The 21,293-nt window shown below is 35.0% G+C and overlaps 1 protein-coding gene across 1 annotated transcript in view; it reads right to left on the bottom strand.

Moving 5' to 3' along the window:
• HMCN1 (hemicentin 1) overlaps window positions 1–21,293 on the bottom strand; it is a 408,502-nt gene that overhangs the window by 142,361 nt on the left and 244,848 nt on the right. Inside the window, exons 37-42 of the mRNA XM_023533191.1 lie at window positions 12,610–12,711; window positions 11,653–11,829; window positions 10,787–10,938; window positions 9,559–9,682; window positions 4,734–4,909; window positions 2,297–2,393 (exon numbers count right to left, since the gene is read on the bottom strand). Coding sequence (XP_023388959.1) covers window positions 2,297–2,393; window positions 4,734–4,909; window positions 9,559–9,682; window positions 10,787–10,938; window positions 11,653–11,829; window positions 12,610–12,711 — 828 coding nt within the window. The remainder of the gene's footprint in view (window positions 1–2,296; window positions 2,394–4,733; window positions 4,910–9,558; window positions 9,683–10,786; window positions 10,939–11,652; window positions 11,830–12,609; window positions 12,712–21,293) is intronic.

Genomic DNA, 21,293 nt, shown 5'->3' on the forward strand with positions numbered 1-21,293 from the left:
ATCTCAACTGGGATGCCTTCCTTAGGGCCACGGTCAAACCTGACTTATCCCAGAATGAACTCGGCCACCTTTGTTCCCTCTCTGAGGGAGGGACACTACTGTCCACACAGCCCCGCTGGCCAACCCATACTGACATCAATCCTTTACTCTTCTTGTTTCCACATTTCTCCACCTAATCAATTAACCCTATTAACCAATTTTTTAAATACTTCTAGAGTTTTTCTGCTTTCTTTCTAAAATACAGATCTGAACACCCTAGTCCTTCTTTAAATCTTTTTAGTGGTATCATATCGCTGTTAGAATCAAATGTGTACTTTTGAAATTGATTTTAGAGGCTCTCTTCAATATGCCCCACTTAACCTTTCCTACCTAATATCTTCTCCCTGTCACCATGCTCCACAGTGAATGGTGTTCTTCAGGTCTTTGTAATGCTTCCATTCTCCTCAGAGACCTAACAACCACTCATCCTTAAACCCTCGAACAGATGTCACAATCCCCTGATATATTTTCTCACAAAACTTCCTATAATAACTCTCAGGAAATTTAATTTTAATTGGCCATCGAAAGATAATTTTAGACCAGAATATAAATTCTGTGTGAACAATGTCATTGTCTTTTCTCATTAACCTCTCTATGCCTAAACGTGGCATATGCCTGGGACACAGAAGCACACTATAAATAGTTTTTGAGTGAGTCTATCTTTGATGTCTAACACTCTCTTCCCTATCATTCATTTTTGTGCCTACTGTATTGTTTTCCTCTACTGAAGTATACTTCACAGTTTATGTCTAATTTGACTTCTCTGCAATATTTGACATTATTCATTTATCCATCCATCCATCCATCCATCCATCCATCCATCCATCCATCCATCCACTCACCCACATCCAACTTATCTGTTGTCCGTGTTCTTCTGGGGACACCGTTTTACTTAGTTTCCATGACACAATTTTTACCCAGTTTTCCCTCTACCTTTTTGTTCCTTCTCAGTTTCCCATTTGGGGTCGCTTTTTCTGTTTCCCTTACGCGGTACACGTGAGAGTCATTCTACACAGGACTCTTATGTATACATCCTTTTTACTCTCTCTAATATCAGCTGCTACATGTATACTCATGTGTCCAATCTTACCTTTTAGCGGTTCTCTCTCCTAAACTGTAGGCTCCTATTTCTGACTGCACGTAGGACAGCTTCACATGGACAGCCTATAGGTATTTCCAATACAGCATTTTAAAAATGAATTCTTCACCTCACTTTCTAATTGATCATCACTACAAATCTTGGTTTTAACCTTTACTTGATAACACCTATGTTATCTTACCTATATAGGGAGTTATATGAATATTTTTACTATTTGAAAGAAATGAGAAAGGAAGAAAAAGAGAAATGGAGGGAGAGGAGAAGGAGGTAAGAGCATAAGTTAATGATACATGACTAATAAGTAGCAAATATAAATTTACTAGATCGTAAATTTTACTATTAAAAAGTAAATTTATTCTTTTATAGGGTGAATATTAGCACTTCTCATAATCTTCTTCAAGATTATTTTTAAAATGATTATGAAGATTCTTTGTTAATGTGATTTTCTACATAAATGCCTACTTTTAAAGTTTTCAAAAATTTTTTTCTCTTCTGGAAGCAAATTATTTCCTCTATTTTTATTTTAAATGTGTTTTTAAATAAACTTTTATAATCAGAGTAAATTTTAGCTCCTTATCTCAATAATTAAAAAATTTAAAAATACAATCAAAATTGAGAGGGCTTAAAATGTTACAAATGATTTTAAAGAGGTATTTAACATAAACATAAATACACTGGAAATGGGAGCACTTTTTAATAATTGACAACCACAGCCAATGTAAAAGTTGTGATTATTTCAAAGAATTACTTTAATCATTAATTACCTTACATAGTAAAATTTCAAGCAAGAATTGTTATTCACACTGGTCAACACAGTAATTCCATCTCTTACTCACAAGTGTATGTGTTCTCTCTCTCTCTCTCAAACACACACCCCCACCTACACCCACGCAATTCTCATACATAATTTGGCCAATAAAAAACAAACTAAATCGGTTACAATGATTAATACATTTAGGTTCAGTGAGTCTATAATCAATTGCTCTTGACTTAATTATATGAGTATCAAGAACAATTAATACTCATATATTGATTAGTGTCCACCTATGTATTGTGATCAATTTTAATTATGGGATGCCATTTTAAGAGTTGACACAAAGAATGAAAGGTTAAACCACAAGCTTCATCATTTGTTTTACAGGGGCTGAAGACACTTACTCCAAATATTGACATTATAGTTTTTCTCAGTTTTCCCAGCAACATTTGTTGCCTCACAAGTGTAACGACCGGTGTCTTGAACTTGAGCATCTTCAATCTAAAAAAAAAAAAAATTATGTTTTGAAACTACAGTTTCTATTTCATCAGTAATTGGGGCTATTCTATCAATGTTATTTGTGATCTCTTATTTTTCATTTGTATTCTGAATATGTTAAATCATATAAAAAGTAGAGAGAATTGTAAAATGAATGACTATACGCACATTCAAGACTCATCAAGATTCAACAATTTTCATGTATGTCCTACTTTCTTTTAATTTCATTAATATTAGCCGTTGAAGGTCTAGAAAGGCCTTTTCAATACAATTCAGATAAAACGGCAATAAAATCACAATTTCCGTATAAGTTTTTAAGGCTTTAAAATATACAATCTTTATATGTCTAGGATATCATTCAGTAAAATAACATCTTTATTACTGGCTTATTACATCTCTTCTCCCATACTGGGTTTGTAAGCTTCTTGAAGTCAAAAATTATATTCAATTAATATCAACCTCCTAGTACTCAGTTTGGTGCTCAGTATATAACTGAATATCGGTAAATATTTTCCATGTATTTATCTGCAACATGCATCAATACTCATTAGTCATTCATTCACTGGCCGACCATTCAGCAGTTACTGAGAACCTTGTACCAGGTACTGCAGGTAGAAGATACGAAGAAGTATAGTGTAATATATGATTTCTGACTTGAGTTCACAATCTGGTTGAGAATACAAAGTATGTGAACATAAAAAAAAGTTTAAAATAAACAAGTTATAAATAATAACAAAATAATACAAGATGTAAAACAAACAGTATGTGATTGATTACTAAATAACTTTGCAATCAATTGCTAAAACATTCAAAAGAGGGAGAATCATTGAAGTTGGAGTTATCATTGATGGTATTTAGTATAGCAGGGAGCTTAGAAGTTTTCATTTCCACATAGTCTTCTCTTTGTGCCCCTCGGGGGACCTGCACACTCCAGGGTGCCTGACTGGCCTACGTGGTAGAGATTCAACGGATCCCAGGATTTCTTCACCATCATCTCCATTCCAATATTGGGATCTGTGCTCTGAAGAAATGAACTGCTAGACTCAGTGAAATCTGCTAAGACTGTTTTAACCACACATGGCTCTCCCCTCCCAGGGCGGAGGCTTGTGTTCCTACAACTGTCTCCCTCTCCCTCTATCATTCAGTCAGAGCTGAGGTTTGAGAATTCTATCAGCTGCCTTCCAGAACACTGGGCTCCGCCTCTGAGCAGGGGTGGGGCCCTTTGCTTGCCCCTAAACCCCATATAGCTTGACTGACTTATCCTACTTTCCTCCACCAGTGATTCTGGCCTTTCCTTCCTCAACAGCTCCATTATTACAGGATCATAATTCCCAAGGTCTCTACCCTCTTCTCTCTAACATACATCTTCACGCTCCCTCCCACTCTCTCCCCTGCTCCCGTCCTCCTTGTGTAGGCTTCTCAGGTTCCTGTGTGCCGACACCCACCACCCAATTCTCAAGACTCTTTTTGTTTGTCTGCAGTAGCCTTTCTTTACCAAAGGCTGTGAGGTGCCATGGTTTGTAGCATGGATTCTGAGGCTATACTTCTGTATTCATATCCCATTTCTGCCACTTAGGAACCATGGGCAGATTACTTAGCTAGACTTTCAATTTCTCATTCAGGATATTACAGAGATTTTATAAATGGTCTTAATTTCTAGGCTGGATTTAAATGTTAGCTCTTTTTTCACTCAACTCAACCTTGTCAAAATGATTTCCAAATATTTACTCTGTTAACTTTCCTGTTTCAGCCACATTAGCTCAGTTGCTTTCCTTAACCACGCCTTTTGTCCCATCTACCCCTCAAAAAAGCCAAGTAACCTTCCAAGATTATTCCAGGCAAACGTAATTTCACCTTTTGTTATACTGCCAAAATGTATTGTCTGTATCGTCCATTTGATAGTTAACTCAGACTTACAGAACTTACCGCATTTTCAACTAAACTGTCATTTTTTTATATATTTATGTGGAATTAGCAGACACTGAGGGTAGGAAATACATCTTACACTTTTTCGCATCCCCACTCAGAATTCCTAGAATGGCTATTTGCTGATTGGCTGAAGACTGAAGATGAGGCACTCCTTACAATATTTCTATAATACTGTCCCAGAAGCATTTTTGGATGGCTTCTAGCTACAAATATGGATAGAAAATTAAATATTTAAATCTTACGAGGCATAAAATTTAAAAATATTACAAACCTCATTAATGAAAGGGTTCCTAGAATTTTCTAATATGAAATTAGTGTAACACTTGTAAAGACAGGCAAGTTTAATCGGGGTTAATACCAGCGCTGTGAGCTTAGGCATAATATAACAAGAAGTAAATGAATCTGTAGCCTTACCTTTAACACGCTTCCATTTTCAGAGATACTGAGGCCTGGTTTCTTTAGCAAGGGGCGGCCATCTTTTAACCAAGTCAGAGTAGGTGAGGGGATAGCATCACTCTGACACAGCAACTCCGCAGCTTGACTAACGAGGATGGAGATGTTCTGTTCTTCTCCCATAATATTTGGTGGAACTAAGTGAAAGACGGGTTTTCCCTCAGGATAAAATAGGCCATCACACTGCTTATCTTTATGCATCATCAGGACATATACTGAATAGTTCTATTAGTTCTTTTAAGATGTAGGATCATGATCATTCTAATACACGCTCTTTTCATTTGGTTCAGAATCAAGTGTTAATAAATCACTGATTAACGTTTTACTGTTGAGTGAAAATAATTTTCACTAACTTTTCTCTTAAAAACGTTTTAGAATGGGAGGTTCTCACCAAGGGCCCATTTAAGGAACTTCCTGAACTAGATGTTACTAGTTAAGGTTTTCAAGGTAATAAATCATTCATGAAACATTTTGGAAATAACAATGAATTGAAAGCAAATACACTTGGAATATTTATATATTTTGCAAAAGAAAATAAATTTCATTGTCACCGAGGCAAAATAAAAAATAGAGATGAAAGAGACCATCCAGTCCCATTCAATCACAATGTGTAAAGCGTAAAATGGGTTAACAGATAATAGTTTATTGAAATAACTTGACTAATTGGTGGCAAAGCTAGGAGTCTCCTGACTTGCAGTTTAGAGCTCTTTTTGGTTTTTCAAGACATTTTGTCAACTTTCTATGGAAGAAAAATGTAGAATAAATGGCACAATAAAGAACAAACTAAATCAATGACCAGCTGTACAACACACTCACGATTACATAAAAAGAGGAAATGAGCTGAAATGTTAATGAGATCAAAATCTTAAGTCCCTGGCTATAAGGTTTGTCAGATGCTGAAATGTGTTCTTGGAGAAGTTTAGGGAATCTCCTTCCTTTGGGTGTATTAAAAAAAAAAAAATAGAGTAAATGATCATTTGTCTCCAATGGTTTAGGTACAGCCCTGCCAAGAATGAGAGGCTGGGCTCCATGACCCCTCAAGGACGCTTTCGGGCCTGTATTCATAATGGTTCAAATACACAAACTAATGAGGAAATCAGGCCCGTTATAAAAAAGCACAGAGGGGAATTTCCTTGGCCATTTCTCACTAAATCCTATAACTATTTAGGATTGTAGAAAATCTATCATATTTGTAGTTGTTGCTTTATTTAAGGTTAAGTTGCACTGAAAGGACTCCTAAAAGACTTTCCAAATGCTTTGTTAGAAATAAGATCTTTGTGGTGAGGAAAGTTATTATAGTCCATTAGCCATTGCTTCGGGCTTCACACTGCAGCAGCATGTGGCAACATGACAATGAATGCAACAGACTTTAGCGATGCTGCGTTTCTATAACCAGAGGTTTCTTTGCTACCACGTCTTCTGCAGAGGGAAAGGCATATGAAATGAACTAAGGGCACTTTCTTGTGCTGTTTCTGGATGCAGGACTTGTGCTACACTCAAAGGAACTGATGCTAAAGGAAGAAATGATGGGAACAGACAGAAAAGGGGAGCATCTGTACAGAGGTTCATGATGCTCCTTCTGCTAAATTTGATAGCACACAGATACCCGGCTCTCAGTTTAAAATAATCTATGGAGAACAGAAAACAGTGAGTTGTTTTTAGTACGTGACACATTAGATAAAATATACACAACTAGTCAAGTTTCAGATTCAAACTGCTATAACATTAGCAAAATCAGCACAATCAGTGCCATTTTCTAAGATATTATGAACACAGATATATTCACCAGTCTTAGCATAGAAAGCCCTAAATAGAATAGTCAGCTTCACAGCTTAGAAATAATTTCAGGTAGACTGACTGGTCTCAGTGGATAAAAAACTACTACGACTGTATGAAAATATGTTTATCTTGGATTATTTGTAGAATTTACAAAAGGACATGAATTCTTTATGGATTCTTGTAGAAGTAAAAGTAAGAAATAATTCAAGAAAGCAGAATGCAAATTTATTTCCAAGCATGTTTCTTTCAATTATTTTTCTTTACAGCTAAGTGAGTTAAAACCAAGGGGAGAAATGCAAAGACAACAGAGCATTTGTTTCTCAAAGAACATAAATTCAAGCAAATCTAATTACAGCCAAGGATATATATTACTGAGACACATCTATTTTTTTCTGCCCTGTCTTTCATTTCCAACTTTGTGTTTAGTCTGAGAAGAGACAAAGATTCTACCCTTTAGATCCTCAGCTCCCTTCGATGTTATCCTTACTTTGCTTTGTGGTTATGCTGCTTAGAATGGGGTACGTTGTGCTTGTTTCTCATCCTGCGCATTATATTTGCTAAATTTAATTACTGAAATTAGAATTGCCATAGGCTTCTATTTGTTGAGATGCTGGGGAATGTACGATCTCTAAGAAAGTTCTCTGAGCTTAAGTTTAAAGAAAAGGTTCTACAGGAATCCAAATCATTAAAGAACTCAATTCTCTTTTTTGGGCACCTCAGAATAGGCTAAAATGTACTCTGAATTTATACCAGGGAGAAAAAATATTACTGAAGTACTTTTGTATATGTTAAGGATTGCTGTTTTACTCACTGTGACTCTTCCTACTGTCCCCACATACTACAACATAAATCTGAAGGGGACTTACCTTTGGGGCTGCACATTCTTTAGGCTCCAATTAGACACAAAGTTGCCAAGGTTACTACCACAAATATAGGAATATAATGCATGGAAATAATACTAGTAGTGGAACATACACTGTAAACTAATTTCAGATTAAAAACCTGGTTTAATTTTACACTTCTTTAGTAGCTTGTTATGCATATATGTTTCAAATGCTAAACATATATACACATTCTCAAACACACACATATTAGTTAGCCTCTTGATTTTTTATAACAGATCCTAGTTTTCAGACCAAAAGGGTGGTAGGGGAATATCTCAGTAAATGATAAAGAAGAATGATGCACATCTTTATAATTCCTGGAAAATAATCAGCTCTTTATCATCTCCCAGGTCCGCTTTTGATACTGACCAATATAGAAATGCAGCCAATCCCAATTTTAACTGCTGCATGAAGCCAGTGACTACTTCCCCTCCGCTCGCTTACTAACGACTGAAGGAGCTATTGTGTCATATACATTGATTGATTGACGCATCGATCTCTAAGGATATTTTAGATCGGTATACTCTAGTTCTTTATGAAGCATCAAAGAGGCCCATTAAGGGAAGGAGTTAGAATCCCTGAAGTTGGGCATTTTAAACCCACCTGTCATCTTGGACAGAGAGCACCAGCAAAGCAGGAGGTTGGATACAGACTCACGTCAACTGCTGAGGGAACAGCAGAGAGATGCACAGAGAGCCCTTTGGCAGTCTACTGATGCTAACTAGGATTTTTCAGCTTAATTAGAAATGTACGGTATGGTATCCATGTTGCAACAACAGGCCTTTTTAAAAAATTATGACTTATTATAAAAGTTATTTGTAATAATTACATTTGTTTTTGGCAAACTTAAAAAGAAGTCAGCCCATATGGTCTGGAGGTTAAAAAAAAAAGTAATATGTTTGAATAGGAGAGAATTATTTGGACGTGAAATGGGACTTAGAAAAGAAGGCCTGCGTGGAGGGCCAGGGAAGGGAGGGAGCAATTGGCGGGATGGTTTTATGAACTATAAAGATGTCAAACCGATGTACTGTATACTTGAAACTAATTAAAATAAATAATTTTTTTTAAAAAAAGGAAAGAAGGCCTGCATTAAACAGATATTCTTTGAGGGGCCACAGAAGAAACAAATTCACTATTCCATGAACCAAGGAATGTAATGCAAATAAGACTTTGAAAAAAAGCCTGAAAGAGTTCTAAATGCAAATGCATTAACATGTGGAATGACAAGTGTAATCTTTGGATGGAGGCCAGTGAGGCCCCAGCTTTATTCTGGGGGCCGTTGCTGAGATGGAATCAGACATCCCTTTTGTACTTTATAGCTGCATCATAGATAGGAAAAAAAAAATCAAATTTGGCCGAAGTTAAAACGGGAATAAACTTTTTTTTTTTCAATTACAGGTGACATCCAATATTATTTTACATTAATTTCAGGGGTACAACATAGCAGTTAGACATTTATATAATTTATGAAGTGATTCCCCTGATTATTCCAGGACCCACTTGACACCACACATAGTTATTACTATATTATTGACTATATTCCCTATGCTGTGCTTCGCATCCCCTTGACTACTTTATAACTATCAATTTGTACTTCTTAACCCCTTCACCTTTTCGCCCAGCCCCCCAAGCCTCTCCCACCTGGCAACCCTCAGTTTGTTCTCTGTGTCTATGAGTCTGTTTCTGTTTTGTTTATGCTTAGTTTAACTTTTGCTTCTCAGATAGCCTTAAATCATAGACATAGTATTGCCTATAAAATACGCTGACTATAAGTATAATTAAAAAATGATAAAATCAAAGCCTCTAGTAGAATAGATCACGAGAACTTGCTTTAGGGAGGAGACCGCATCTTCCAATTGCAAAGCTGCTCTCCACGTCGCATTCCTCAGGAGGCTCCAGAAAACCAGCACCCTACATGATGGGTGTATGCATTTTCATTGCTTAGAACTTTAATAAAATAAAATTAGTTAAATATGAGGCTGGAAGGGAAAATCTGAATTAATCTTGTAGTATCGTTTCTATTGTCATAGTTATTTGTCAAAAACTTCCTTTAACGTTCCTCAATGATCTTAGGATTTAAACACAGCTACATCAGAGAAGAAATAATTATTCAAATGTCTCACCATATACTCTGAGGTCAATGTCCCTTTGTTTCTCCCCAGCTGCATTCACTGCCACACAGGTGTATCTCCCCGTATCACTGATTTGGGCGCTGGTCAAAGCTAGAATGCGGCCCCCAGACAGAACCTATCAATGATAACAAAGCTAAATAACCAACATGCCCTCTGAGAACAGTACGTGTAAACAGACGTTTTCTCTTATTTTCTGAGGTCGATCAATTGACATTTGCCTGTGATTCCTACTTGGATATTTTAAAGTGGGCAAGCATCACTGACTCCCCTTCTCATCTTCTCTGTGGAAGAAGACTGAGGGGCCAGAACCAAACTTGGTAATAACCACTGAAAGCAAAGTCTCTGTGTACAAGATCAAACGAAGGTCCAATTTCACCCATACGTAGTACAGAGAAAGACAAAGCCACCAAGGGAGAAAGAGAAGAAGAGGTGGATATAGGAGGAGCTAGTCCTCCTTCTAATTTATCTTCGGGAGAACAAGCAAGAAGTTAAAATTAACAGCAAACTAGCAGCCAAATAAATTAGTTACATTCATTGCCTGTTTATCTCATTGATCTAGTTGAATCTCTAAAATATTTACTCTAAATCTTTTATGATCCCAAATTCTGCAAGTATCGGATTTTCAAAAACAGCTAAAGTAGAACGGCAGGAGAACTCTCTGCTAGGCAAAATAAAATTAAAATACACTTTAGATGAGACACACATGTTTCTGTAGTTTTAATTTTGAGTCAGTGTAAAGCACTTAAATTTTTTAGACTCTAATTTCTCATAATGTTGCCTTTTTTTTTACTTTATTATTTGATGATTTTGTAGAAGTACATATACTTTACATGGTTTTCTGATTCATTATTATTTCTACACATTTAATTCTAAATTCTTCCAAGAAATTTGGTTTTTGTTGTTGATGAACATTTCTTTGTGTAAAGTATCTCTTGCCGTGGTGATGGGGAACAGGGATGGGGAGGTAGACAATCTCTAAAACAAATGGTCAAAATAAAGCACTGCCTATGATATAAGGGAACTCTTAGATAAACTGAGCTTTAAATTAATTGTTTAGAAATTCCTATTGTGTGTCTACAGTATTTATGTGTATGTGTACGGCTTTGGATAACATTTGTGAATCCTTGTTCTCCAGATCTCTTTAACAGCTTTACCTGTTCGTACTTCCTGTACTGAATAATCATGTAGTAGATTTCACTGAAGGAATGCCAGAGAGTACCTGTATCCCATTCGCGAAACCAGAGACAGGGCTCCCATCTTTCAACCAGGTCAGACTTGGGGCAGGGATACCTCTGGCTTCACATTCTAACCTCACCAGGTGATTAACCACCACAGCCACCATGTTATTGCTGCCAGAAATTGACGGGGGCACTGAAAGGGAATAAAAAATATGAATAAAAGTAAGATATAGAAACATCACAGAAGATTTCACCTCAAAATAATGAAAATTACATGTAATGTCCACAGTGATGTGTTCTTACATCGGGTTTTTTTTCTCCCCCAGTAAATTCTTCCACATCTCTTTTTTGGAATTCTAATCACATCTATCTTGTGATTAGTAGGGCAATTATCAGTTTCTCCATCTTACAAATAAGGATAATAGGTTTTACTACTTTGTTTAAAATACAGTTTTTGATGCCAGAGTGGATTTTTATTTCTTAATTTCCAGGCTTGTGTGTGTGTGTGCATCTGTGTGTCCATCCATCCCTCCACTCTATCCACTTCAGTATGTTAACTACCAACTCCTCTTAAAAGCATTATTGGAGATAATAACTTGGAGTCATTTGTTTAAAATTATGATTCTGATAGATAATCATTTACAAACGAGTTATTGTCATTAGCTGGTAAGATTGTTGATGACTATTTCAACAATTCATCTAAAGAAAATTTAAGTTGAACAGCATGTGAAAACAGGTCTAATAGAAAAGTGCAAATAAAAATGTTTATCAGTTTTAGAACACTGCATTCTTAAATAAAGATGACTTTAACATGCTGTTAAATATTCACATTAGGTTTTTATGGAAGAACTTTATCATTTTGAATGTGTCTCTACCGTAAGATGAATCTAGGAGAAGCAGCACTAACCATGGACCTGCAGACTGTAAAATAACTCTGTAGCTCCAGCTGAGTTGATGGCCACACACTTATATATGCCAGCATCTGTGATCTGCGCACTTTCGATATCGAGGATTTGTCCTCTGTTTAAGAAAGTCACACTAGTGGAACCTGACAGTGGACGATTATCCTTGTACCATGTGATAGCTGCAAGGGAAAAGAAGCGAGAAGCCCATTTATTTAATTTTTTCCTTTAAAAGCTCAATATATACACTCAATTGGAGCTTAACTAAAATAGTAACAATTACTTTATTCTTATGCTTATCATTTCAGTTTAAATATCTTTTTAGGGTTGATTTTTAAGAAAAGGTAACACTAAGAAAAACATGAATAGCCAAGCCAATAAAAGAGTCCTGAAATTAATTTATAAAAAAATATTCTTTATTTTATCTCTAATGTATCAATATCCTCTGGTACAAACTTTTAACTGATTTTCTTTTTGTTATCTATATTGTCACATCTATAAAAATTTTGTCTATGTATCTAATCAAAACCAAACACTATATACACTATTAGCCTCAAAATATTTATATTATTACCGAGTCATATGAATAACTAACCAGTGGTGAGAATAAAGAAACAAAATAGTAGCCTCATCAAATGACTGATTTATAAAGATAATCAATCTAGACTACATAAAACTATATTTTTCAACATAATAGTATATAAAATATTATTGTGTTATTACAGTAAGGACAATAAGATAATTATCCACATATTTCAACATCGTTTAAATGGGTAAAGTATTTCATGTAGTTAAAAGCAATGAAAATTCAAAGGTATCATCTACCTAATGATATCCTTTACTCTTGAAATGTATTCTACAATCTTCTCTTTATTAGTAATTACTATATTATGCTCATAAACAGACTTAGCTATTCCCAGAAATTTTAAAATGTGAAGTTCAGAGTCCGCACATAATCATACCAGGCAAGGGATTTCCAGCTGCCTTACACTCCAGCTGTACCGGGCTGTTTACCACCACGGTCTCATTCAGCATCTTCCCTGCATCCTCCAGGCTGGGTGGTTCTGCAAGAAGCCCCAGAAGATAATTAACTCACATAAACAGGGTATTTAAATTGAAATTGTTTTCTTGGTGTGAATTATCGTTTCTTTCTTTCACATATATATGCTGATATATTTGGAATAAAACTATACTATTATGTAAAATTGAAGAACAGGATGAAAAAAATATCTTAATAGTTTTTCCGGACCATCCATTTCTCTGTGCCCAGATAGGAAAATCCTTAGAATTGGAGATTATTAGATTAGTTCAAAAAGTTAAAGGAGTATTTTTTTTTTTATGCCAAAAATTTGATTGGTCTGATGATGAAGTTCCTTTATACTAAGAAGTAATTTGTCACATTTGAACTCTTCCAATGAAGGAGAAATCACTATTTCTCAAAATATCTGACTTTATCTTTGGATAGTACTATTCTAAACCGTTTCAGAGAAATTACAATCATTTTTTGTTTATTACCTGTTTTTTTCTTTTGATTTAAAAGTTACAATTACATCATTAGCAACATAAAACAGGAAAGTACATTTTAACTTTAAATAATCATAGGTAATGCTGTTCTGTTATTTAATATAGGAATTCAGAAAGTCTAAGAAGCATGGTATAAAAGGAATAACAGCTTGGAACAGCAATGTCTCAGGTGTTCACTATCCCAAGGAGCGTAGATGGGATGCCAGGATGAAAAAATTAGAAGTAAACTATAGGTCTTATTTGGAGATGGTGCTGTAGATATAAGTTAATATTGAAGTTTATAAAATATACATTTTATAAATTTAACTCATTCAATACACTTGAGCCCCTCACCACCACCTCATATACAATCAAGCAATTGATCCATTAATTTAGCAAAAATTAAATAAAGAAGGCAGAAACAAAATCAAATGTATAAATCAAGAGCATAAATGTAAGTGACTTCATTTTCTTGTTCAATAGGCAGAGAGTTATTAACATTATTGGGGGTTAAAAGATATTTTTAAATTAAAAAATCCAAGTAAATAAAAAAATAAATTTTAAAAACTCAGAAAAATGTTCACAATAAAGAGCCTGAGAAAAGTATAACAGGACAAGAGTGATATCAATTTTTGGACAAACTGGTATACGAAGCAAAAATCATTAAATACAAGTAACATGCTTTCTATTGATTAAACTGTTACAATTCATGAAAAATCCATTATGATGACAATGCTTTATGCATCAAATAATAAAGCACAAACTATTAAAAAACAAAATCTAAAAGTATCATATTTTAGTACACCTTTCTCAGAAATTGACTATGTAGCAAAACAAAAATAAAGTTATAAAGGACTTGAAAAATAAAATAAACCATTGACATTCTGTGTGTATATGTGTATGCATGTGTATTTATAATTAACAAAGAATAGATATTCTTTTCAAATTTTATTTTGAATATTTTCAAAAGAGACTATATATTAGGCCACAAAATGTTTATAAAGCATTTATACCACAATTTAATAAAACTATAGTAAAAATGCCTAGAAATCAATAAGAAAAATATAAAGCTTTCTACATGGAGAAAAACCTTATTAAAGAAAAAAATCAAGATAAAAGTATAAGATTAAAAAAATAAATTAGAATGAGATACATTAAAATTAAAACCTACAGAACATCACCAAGCAGTAAATACTCAAAGAAAATTTTATTAATATATTGAAAACTAAGTCTTTATTAATATATTAAAAACTAAGAAATAATAAAAATAAATTTTCTAAGCATTCAACTCAGATTCTAGAAAAAGACCAATTAAATAAAACAAAAGAAGTCAAGAATAAATAATAAAAATAAAAGCAGAAGTTAGTACCAAATAAAACTAAAAGCAAAAACAACAAAAAAGGCAATAAAATTCAAAGCTGGTTTTTGACAAGTTTAAAATAAAGTCTGTCCTCAGAAGTAGATGCCTTTCTGGGTCACGTCTCTGTTTTTCTGGAAGTTACTCCTAGAGTCAAAACGTAGAACCAACTCTTTTTCACACCGATAGCTCCTTTCCATTCATCTAATTCAATGTATTAACCCTTTTTTTTTTTGCTTTAAAATGCCTGGAATGTTTCTGTGTTCTGCACTGAATTCTGATTTACGATATGGTATATTAAGGGCAAAAGACCTTTAAACATGCATGGCTCTCTGACATTTTCAACTGGAAGGGAAAAATAATTATTCTATGGCACATTCTTTCAAAACAGTTATTTAAATATTCACTTAAAGCCTTCTGGACTGAAGTGATCATTGAAGGCTTTGACAGACTATGAAGCTGCAATAAAACAATATGGTAGGAATAAGAAATAAAAGGGCTTTGGAGGAGGTTGGTTATTTTTCAGTCCATTAGAGAACTTAAAGAAAAAAGATTAGATGTCAGCAAGAACGGCAGAGTAAGAGCTCCAAAAATCCACTCCACCATTAAAAAAAATAAATAAATAAAACCAAGAGCACTGGAATAGTGTCAAAAACAACATTTTCAGAACTCTGGATTAGTAATCAAAAACTTCCCACAAAGAAAATGCCAGGCGCACATGACTCTACTGGTGAATTCTACCAAACATTTAAGAATAATTAACATAAACCCTTCACGAACTCTTTCAAAATATAGCAGAGAGGGAACATTTCTCAAATCATTCTAAGAGGCCAGTTTTCCATAACAAAAACAGACAGAGACAGCCAATAAAAAGACACTACAGACCAAAATGCCTTATGAAGACAAACACAAAAATAATCCATAAAATACTGGTAAGGTGAATCCAGCAACATATAAAACAGATTATGCACCATAACTATGAAGGGCTTATCCCAAGAAGGCAGGGTTGGTTTAACATGTGAAAATCAATTGATTTAATCAAGACAGTATTGCACTGAAAAATTAACTTGAAATAGATTAAAGACTTAAATGGAAGACCTGAAAGAAAACGTAGGGACAAAACATAAGGACATTGGCCTTGGCAATGATTTCTTGGATATGACACCAAAAGCACAAATAAGAAAAGCAAAATTAACAAGTAGGACTACATTGAAGTAAAAAGCTTCTGCACAGCAAAGAAACCATCGGCCAAATGAAAAGGCGACCTATGACATGGGAGAAAATACTTGCAAACTATACATCTGATAAGGGGTTAATACTCAAAATATATAAGAAACTTATACAACTCAATGGCAAATCAATAACAATAATAATCTAATTAAATAATGGGCAAAGGATGTGAAATGAATAGACATTTTTCTAAAGAAGACATACAAATGGCCAAGGGTAACATGAAAATGTGCTCAACACCACTTATTGTCAGGGAGACACAAATCAAAACCACAATGAGATAACACCTAACACCTGTTAGGATGGTAATTATAAAAAAATAAAAGCGATAACGAGTGTCGGAGAGATTGTGGGGAAAAAGGAACCCATACACTGTTATGGAATGCAAGTTGGTGCAGACACTATGGAAAACAGTATGGAGTTTCCTCAAAAAATTAAAAACTGAACTACCATATGATCCAGCAATCCCAATTCTGGGGATATATCAGAAGGAAATGAAATCAATATCTCAAAGAGATCGCTGCACTCCCATGTTCATTGAAGCATTATTCACGATAGCCAAGATATGGAAATAAGCTGAGTGTCCACCGACAGATGAATGGATAAAATAGATGTGATACACACATACACATACATGCACATATGCACACACACACACACACAGGGATATAATTCAATCACGAGAAGAAGGAAATTCTGCCACTTGAAACAATATGGATGAACCTATAAGACATTATGCTAAGTGAAATAAGCCAGATAGAGAAAGACAAACACCATATGATCTCACTTAAACGTGGAAGAGTTAAACTCATAGAAATAGAGAGTAGAATGGTGGTTACCAGGGCCTGGTGAGTAGGGACATGGGGAGATGCTGGTCAAACGGTACAAGATTTCATTTTTAAGATGAATAAACTCTGGGGACCTAATGTACAGCATGGTGACTATCAAATCATCACACTTTATGTATAATTTTATTTGTGAATTATATCTCAATAAAGCTGGGGAAAAAAGGAATAAAAAAGACAGTGTGGTACAGGCATAGGATAGACAATGGAATAGAACTGAGATTATAGAAATAAACCCCTACCTTTAAAGTCAAATAATTTTCAACAAGTGTGCCAAGTCCATTCAGTGGGAAAAAAAAATAGCCTTTGCAACAAACGGTGCTGGGACATCTTTAGGTAAAAAGTAAATACAAATATAAGTTCAATTATTCCCTTCTAGCATTTAAAGGGATAGTCTTGCAATTTTGAATTTAGGCAAAGAAGTTTCTAGACAGAAGCATTAGTAAGGTAACAACGTGTTATGTTAACAATGAGAAGATGTCTGCATACTCCAAGCAGGAGGTTGAATTCCATTCAGCTTGTTGGTCTTTTCTCTCTATTTTCCTTCTTCCAAAAGCTACATGAGCAAATCATGCCAAAACCACAATACCGTCTTCTGGACACATCATAGGCTAGATTCTGCCTATTTCTTTAATCATTCAAAGGCCTGAATTGACTTTTTCAAATGTTGGTTACATGTGAATTAATACATAACTAAAAGTGATATGGGTGAGCTAATCCTCCCTAACTACCCAAATTATGATATAGTGAGTAATAAATTCATCTGTACTGAGAAAACAGTATCGTAGAGTCCTGAACTGAAGTTATCCATTAAGAAAGAAAGTTCCCTACGACATTCCCAAGTCTCCTTTAGGCCACAAGTAAGCTATTAAGCGAAACACAGAAATGATAGAGAAATCTTTTTTTTAAGTGAGTGTCAGCAGATGTTAGCCAAGCAAATACTTTGAAATAATAAAATTAAATTAAGGGGTACTCTACTAATGTTTTTACCAGACAACTAATACAGACCCCAGATGGGTCTTGGCCAAAAGTAAAGGCAACAGGACTTTAGCCCTACTTGTTAAAATGCTGGTGCAGTGAGAAGGACCAGAAGCTAAAAACGTCTTTGGCCAAAAGAGTCATGAGCTTCCATTTACCGATGATGACTAGGAACCAGGCACCAGACCAAGCTTTTCATGTGTATGTAGTCTTTCATTTAATCCTCTCAACAACCTCCCAATTATGGCATTTTCATTATCCTTCCCATTCTACAGAACCTGAACTTTCAAATAGTTAACATCTAAACTCACTGTTCTACAGATATCACCTGGTAGCACAGGAGCCCAAATTCAAAGCCCATGCTTTTACCTACAACTTTGAACTTCTGGGCGCTTCACCGTGGTTGAATTTTCCCAGGAAATGATTAAGTGCAGATGAAATGAATGCTTGAGCCATTAGACCCCAAATAATTATTTGTTTGTGGAAACATCTGTCTCAGTTGGCAAATATCTGAGGTTTAGATATAATTTCATAGTTTGGTCTAGAGAATTAGAACTTCCAGAATTACAAAACTTTGATGATCAAAAAGGACCACCTACTGAGAGCCTCTGTCTTCTCTAAAAGATAGAACTCCCCCAGAAAACCCAGGGGATCATGAGAATGTTCCTTTTCTCATCATCATGACTCGGTCTTCTAGTCCAGGAGACCATGCACCCTTACTTCACCTTTTGGAAAGCATTGATGATCTCTTTCATAAGAAAGGAAAACATTAAACAAATTGAAAGCTGAGTTTCTTAGGACTGAACACTTTTGGGTGACGAGTATCATAAATGCTCATTTGCTTGAATCCCCTCGATAAAGGCTGGGATAAAAACAAATTCTAACTTAAAAGGCAACTACAGAATTCATTAAATAAAGTAATAAATGAACTCATTTAAATGACAGCTGCTTCCCTATAGATTTTTCAATGTTCTTTTTAATATATAGCACCAGAATTAGCTATAATACTTTGGAGGCAGTCAGAAATAGTTCAACAGTGCTAATTCCGCTCTCGTTCTTCATATGTAAGCTTCTATCACTGACTTCTAAGATTGATTATCTTTATTATACACCTGAATTATCATATCTACAGCCATTAAGAATCAAGTATTTCAATGTGTGGTATCTTTAAACTACTCTTTTTCCACCATATTCTTATGTAGTTTTTCACATCAGATTAACTTGTCATTTTACACTGAGATTTCTAATTCCTTAGAAACTCCTATTTTTTTTTAAACATCTCCAATTCTCACTAAAATTATTAATACAAGTATTGAAGAGGATAGAATCAAATTTGGAGCTATTTATATCCAACACAACATTGCTATCATGAGTGACAAGAGGATGTGCCAGCTTTCTGTCCAAATTCCTGTCACATGCACTTAGCCAACTGCCTCCTCCAGATAGATCATAATAAGTATTAAATTAAAAGTTCACTTTATCATTTATTCTACATTCAGGTTGATGAACTATTATCCAGACAAGTCAAGATGGTATTAGATGAAACATTTTCAGCTAGTACTGTATCTTACTTCTATTCTATTTGTGATTCATATCAAGAAGATTGTTTTATATTCCTCATCTGATTTGGTAGTTTTTAATAAATCCTTACAATGACTAACCTTCCATTTCTCTAACTTTTCACATTAACCCACATGTTTTCCAGCTTGCTCCCTATCTCTCTGATTATGTTCCATGTAGGTGTACTCCAAATGCCTCTCCGGCTAACATGCTTTTTTGTTACCATAATCAGATACTACGTTTATAGACTTGTTTTTCCTAAGTATTGACTGTGCTTCTTCTCTTCTGTTGTTGCTCTGTATTTGATGAGATTCTTGATTTCTTCCATGGACTCTGCTTTTCAGTCATTCTTGATTACACAGGCAAGTCTCTAGGCCAGTCTTTAGAGTCTGGGCCAATATTTCTCCAAGCAATGGCACACGGACCACTTGCATCAGAGGTGCTGTTTTAGAAGATCTGGGACTGGGCCCAGGAAGCTGTATTTTTAACATGCAACATGTACAATTTTATAAACACAGAAGTTTGGGTACCCCAAGCAATAAGGTCTAATTCTTCCTAGTTCTGGAGACTTACACTCTGTTCTTCATTATAGAGTCTCTATTTAAGTATGTTAAGCCAGTCTAGAGAACAAAGTGTCCTTTTTGATGATACTTGAGAGACTAGAAGTGGGAGTTTTATACCTAACACCTCTAAACCTCAAAAGCTTTCTGCAAGTCAGATGCTCAAAATGGTTTGCTCAAGGTTACCAAGGTTAGCACAGAATTAAAACCAAAGATGGCCTGACTCCAGTATGTGAGGTGGCTGCAACAGAACCAGCTTTCCCATGTAACTGTTTTCTCTTAGCCAATAATGGAGACCAGATAAGGACTGGAATTGTTGGAAGGAAAAGATAAACAGCTTGTGAGGAGAAAAGGAGACTCGGGGTAGTAAAGTGGGGAAAGAAGAACAAGCCCACCCACAGCACACTCTGAGACAGAAGTAAAGTCTGAGTCTGTGCTGGAGACAGCCGCCAGAGACCACTAGGGAGAGATGTTAGGCCTTGGGAGGAACAAGGTAAATTCAAGGCAATGTAAGGGAGAGCAGGGTCAGTCCCCAAACTCTCAAGCATGGTGAGCCAATTCCAAGATGGCTACAATCAGACACTGGTCTTTAAGTTAGTAAAAAAATAAAGGTCATCCTTAAGGAACATGGTTTGTGTGTACAACATCCATAAGTTAGGTGTTCATATTCAGGGAACTGGGGAAAAAATAAATTGGTTTATTGAAAACATTTAGGGAACTGCTGATCTGAACCTTTTAACTGGTTGATTAAATAAAAAAATGTAAAGAAGTAGATAAAGAAGAATTCAATATTCAATTTAAATTTTTTCATTTACTGACTATTTACTCTTGTATTTGTTAACTATTTACTGACTGCCTTCTATATACCGAGAATTAAGTGAGGTGCTGGGCATTCTCCAATGTTAAAATGCTCAGGAAATGTGGAGTGAATATATGAATGAATGAATGAATGAATGGTTGAACAAGCAATCATGTGAATCAGAGAAAATGAATGATATATATGTGGAATTCTTGAAAAGCTCTCTGCCAACATCCTTGACTATATTAGGAAAGTCTGACCCTACATTTCTTAGCCATTCCTGATGACTCTCCAGAGATCTGAAGTCTTATAATCAAGGTCAAGTAATCTTTCAAGTTCATGGTGACGCTGTTAATATTCATGAGGTGTTCCACAGCCACCAGACTTATTATTAAAGCACACAAGAGAAGATCCTAAGTCAAGGATAGTTTCTACTCATAAAACCCCTCCTAGAAGCAGGCAATAAAATCACAGATAATGCTAAGGAACAACCCTGCAACTTTTGTCTTTCAACAAAAGTTATCTGCACAAAGTTATCAGTTAACAGAATTTAAATAATTTAAAACACAAGGTAGTTTTTTGAGCTCTAGCACATCTTATTTGACAACCTGAAACTAAAGGTCTTAATATGATCGATTATAATTACAGTAATACAAAAAAAATGATCTAAGTTTTTTTCATACAGACTAAAACGTTCGTTTCTTTCACACTATAATTCAATAAAAAATGAGCCCACCATGTTATTTATTTATTTATTTTTTAGGTGAGGCAACCCTTGGTTGACCTCACAGATTACAAGGACCTTGTCAGCTTA

Source organism: Pteropus vampyrus, unplaced genomic scaffold (assembly GCF_000151845.1).
Source record: "Pteropus vampyrus isolate Shadow unplaced genomic scaffold, Pvam_2.0 Scaffold98, whole genome shotgun sequence".
Taxonomy (NCBI): domain Eukaryota; kingdom Metazoa; phylum Chordata; class Mammalia; order Chiroptera; family Pteropodidae; genus Pteropus; species Pteropus vampyrus.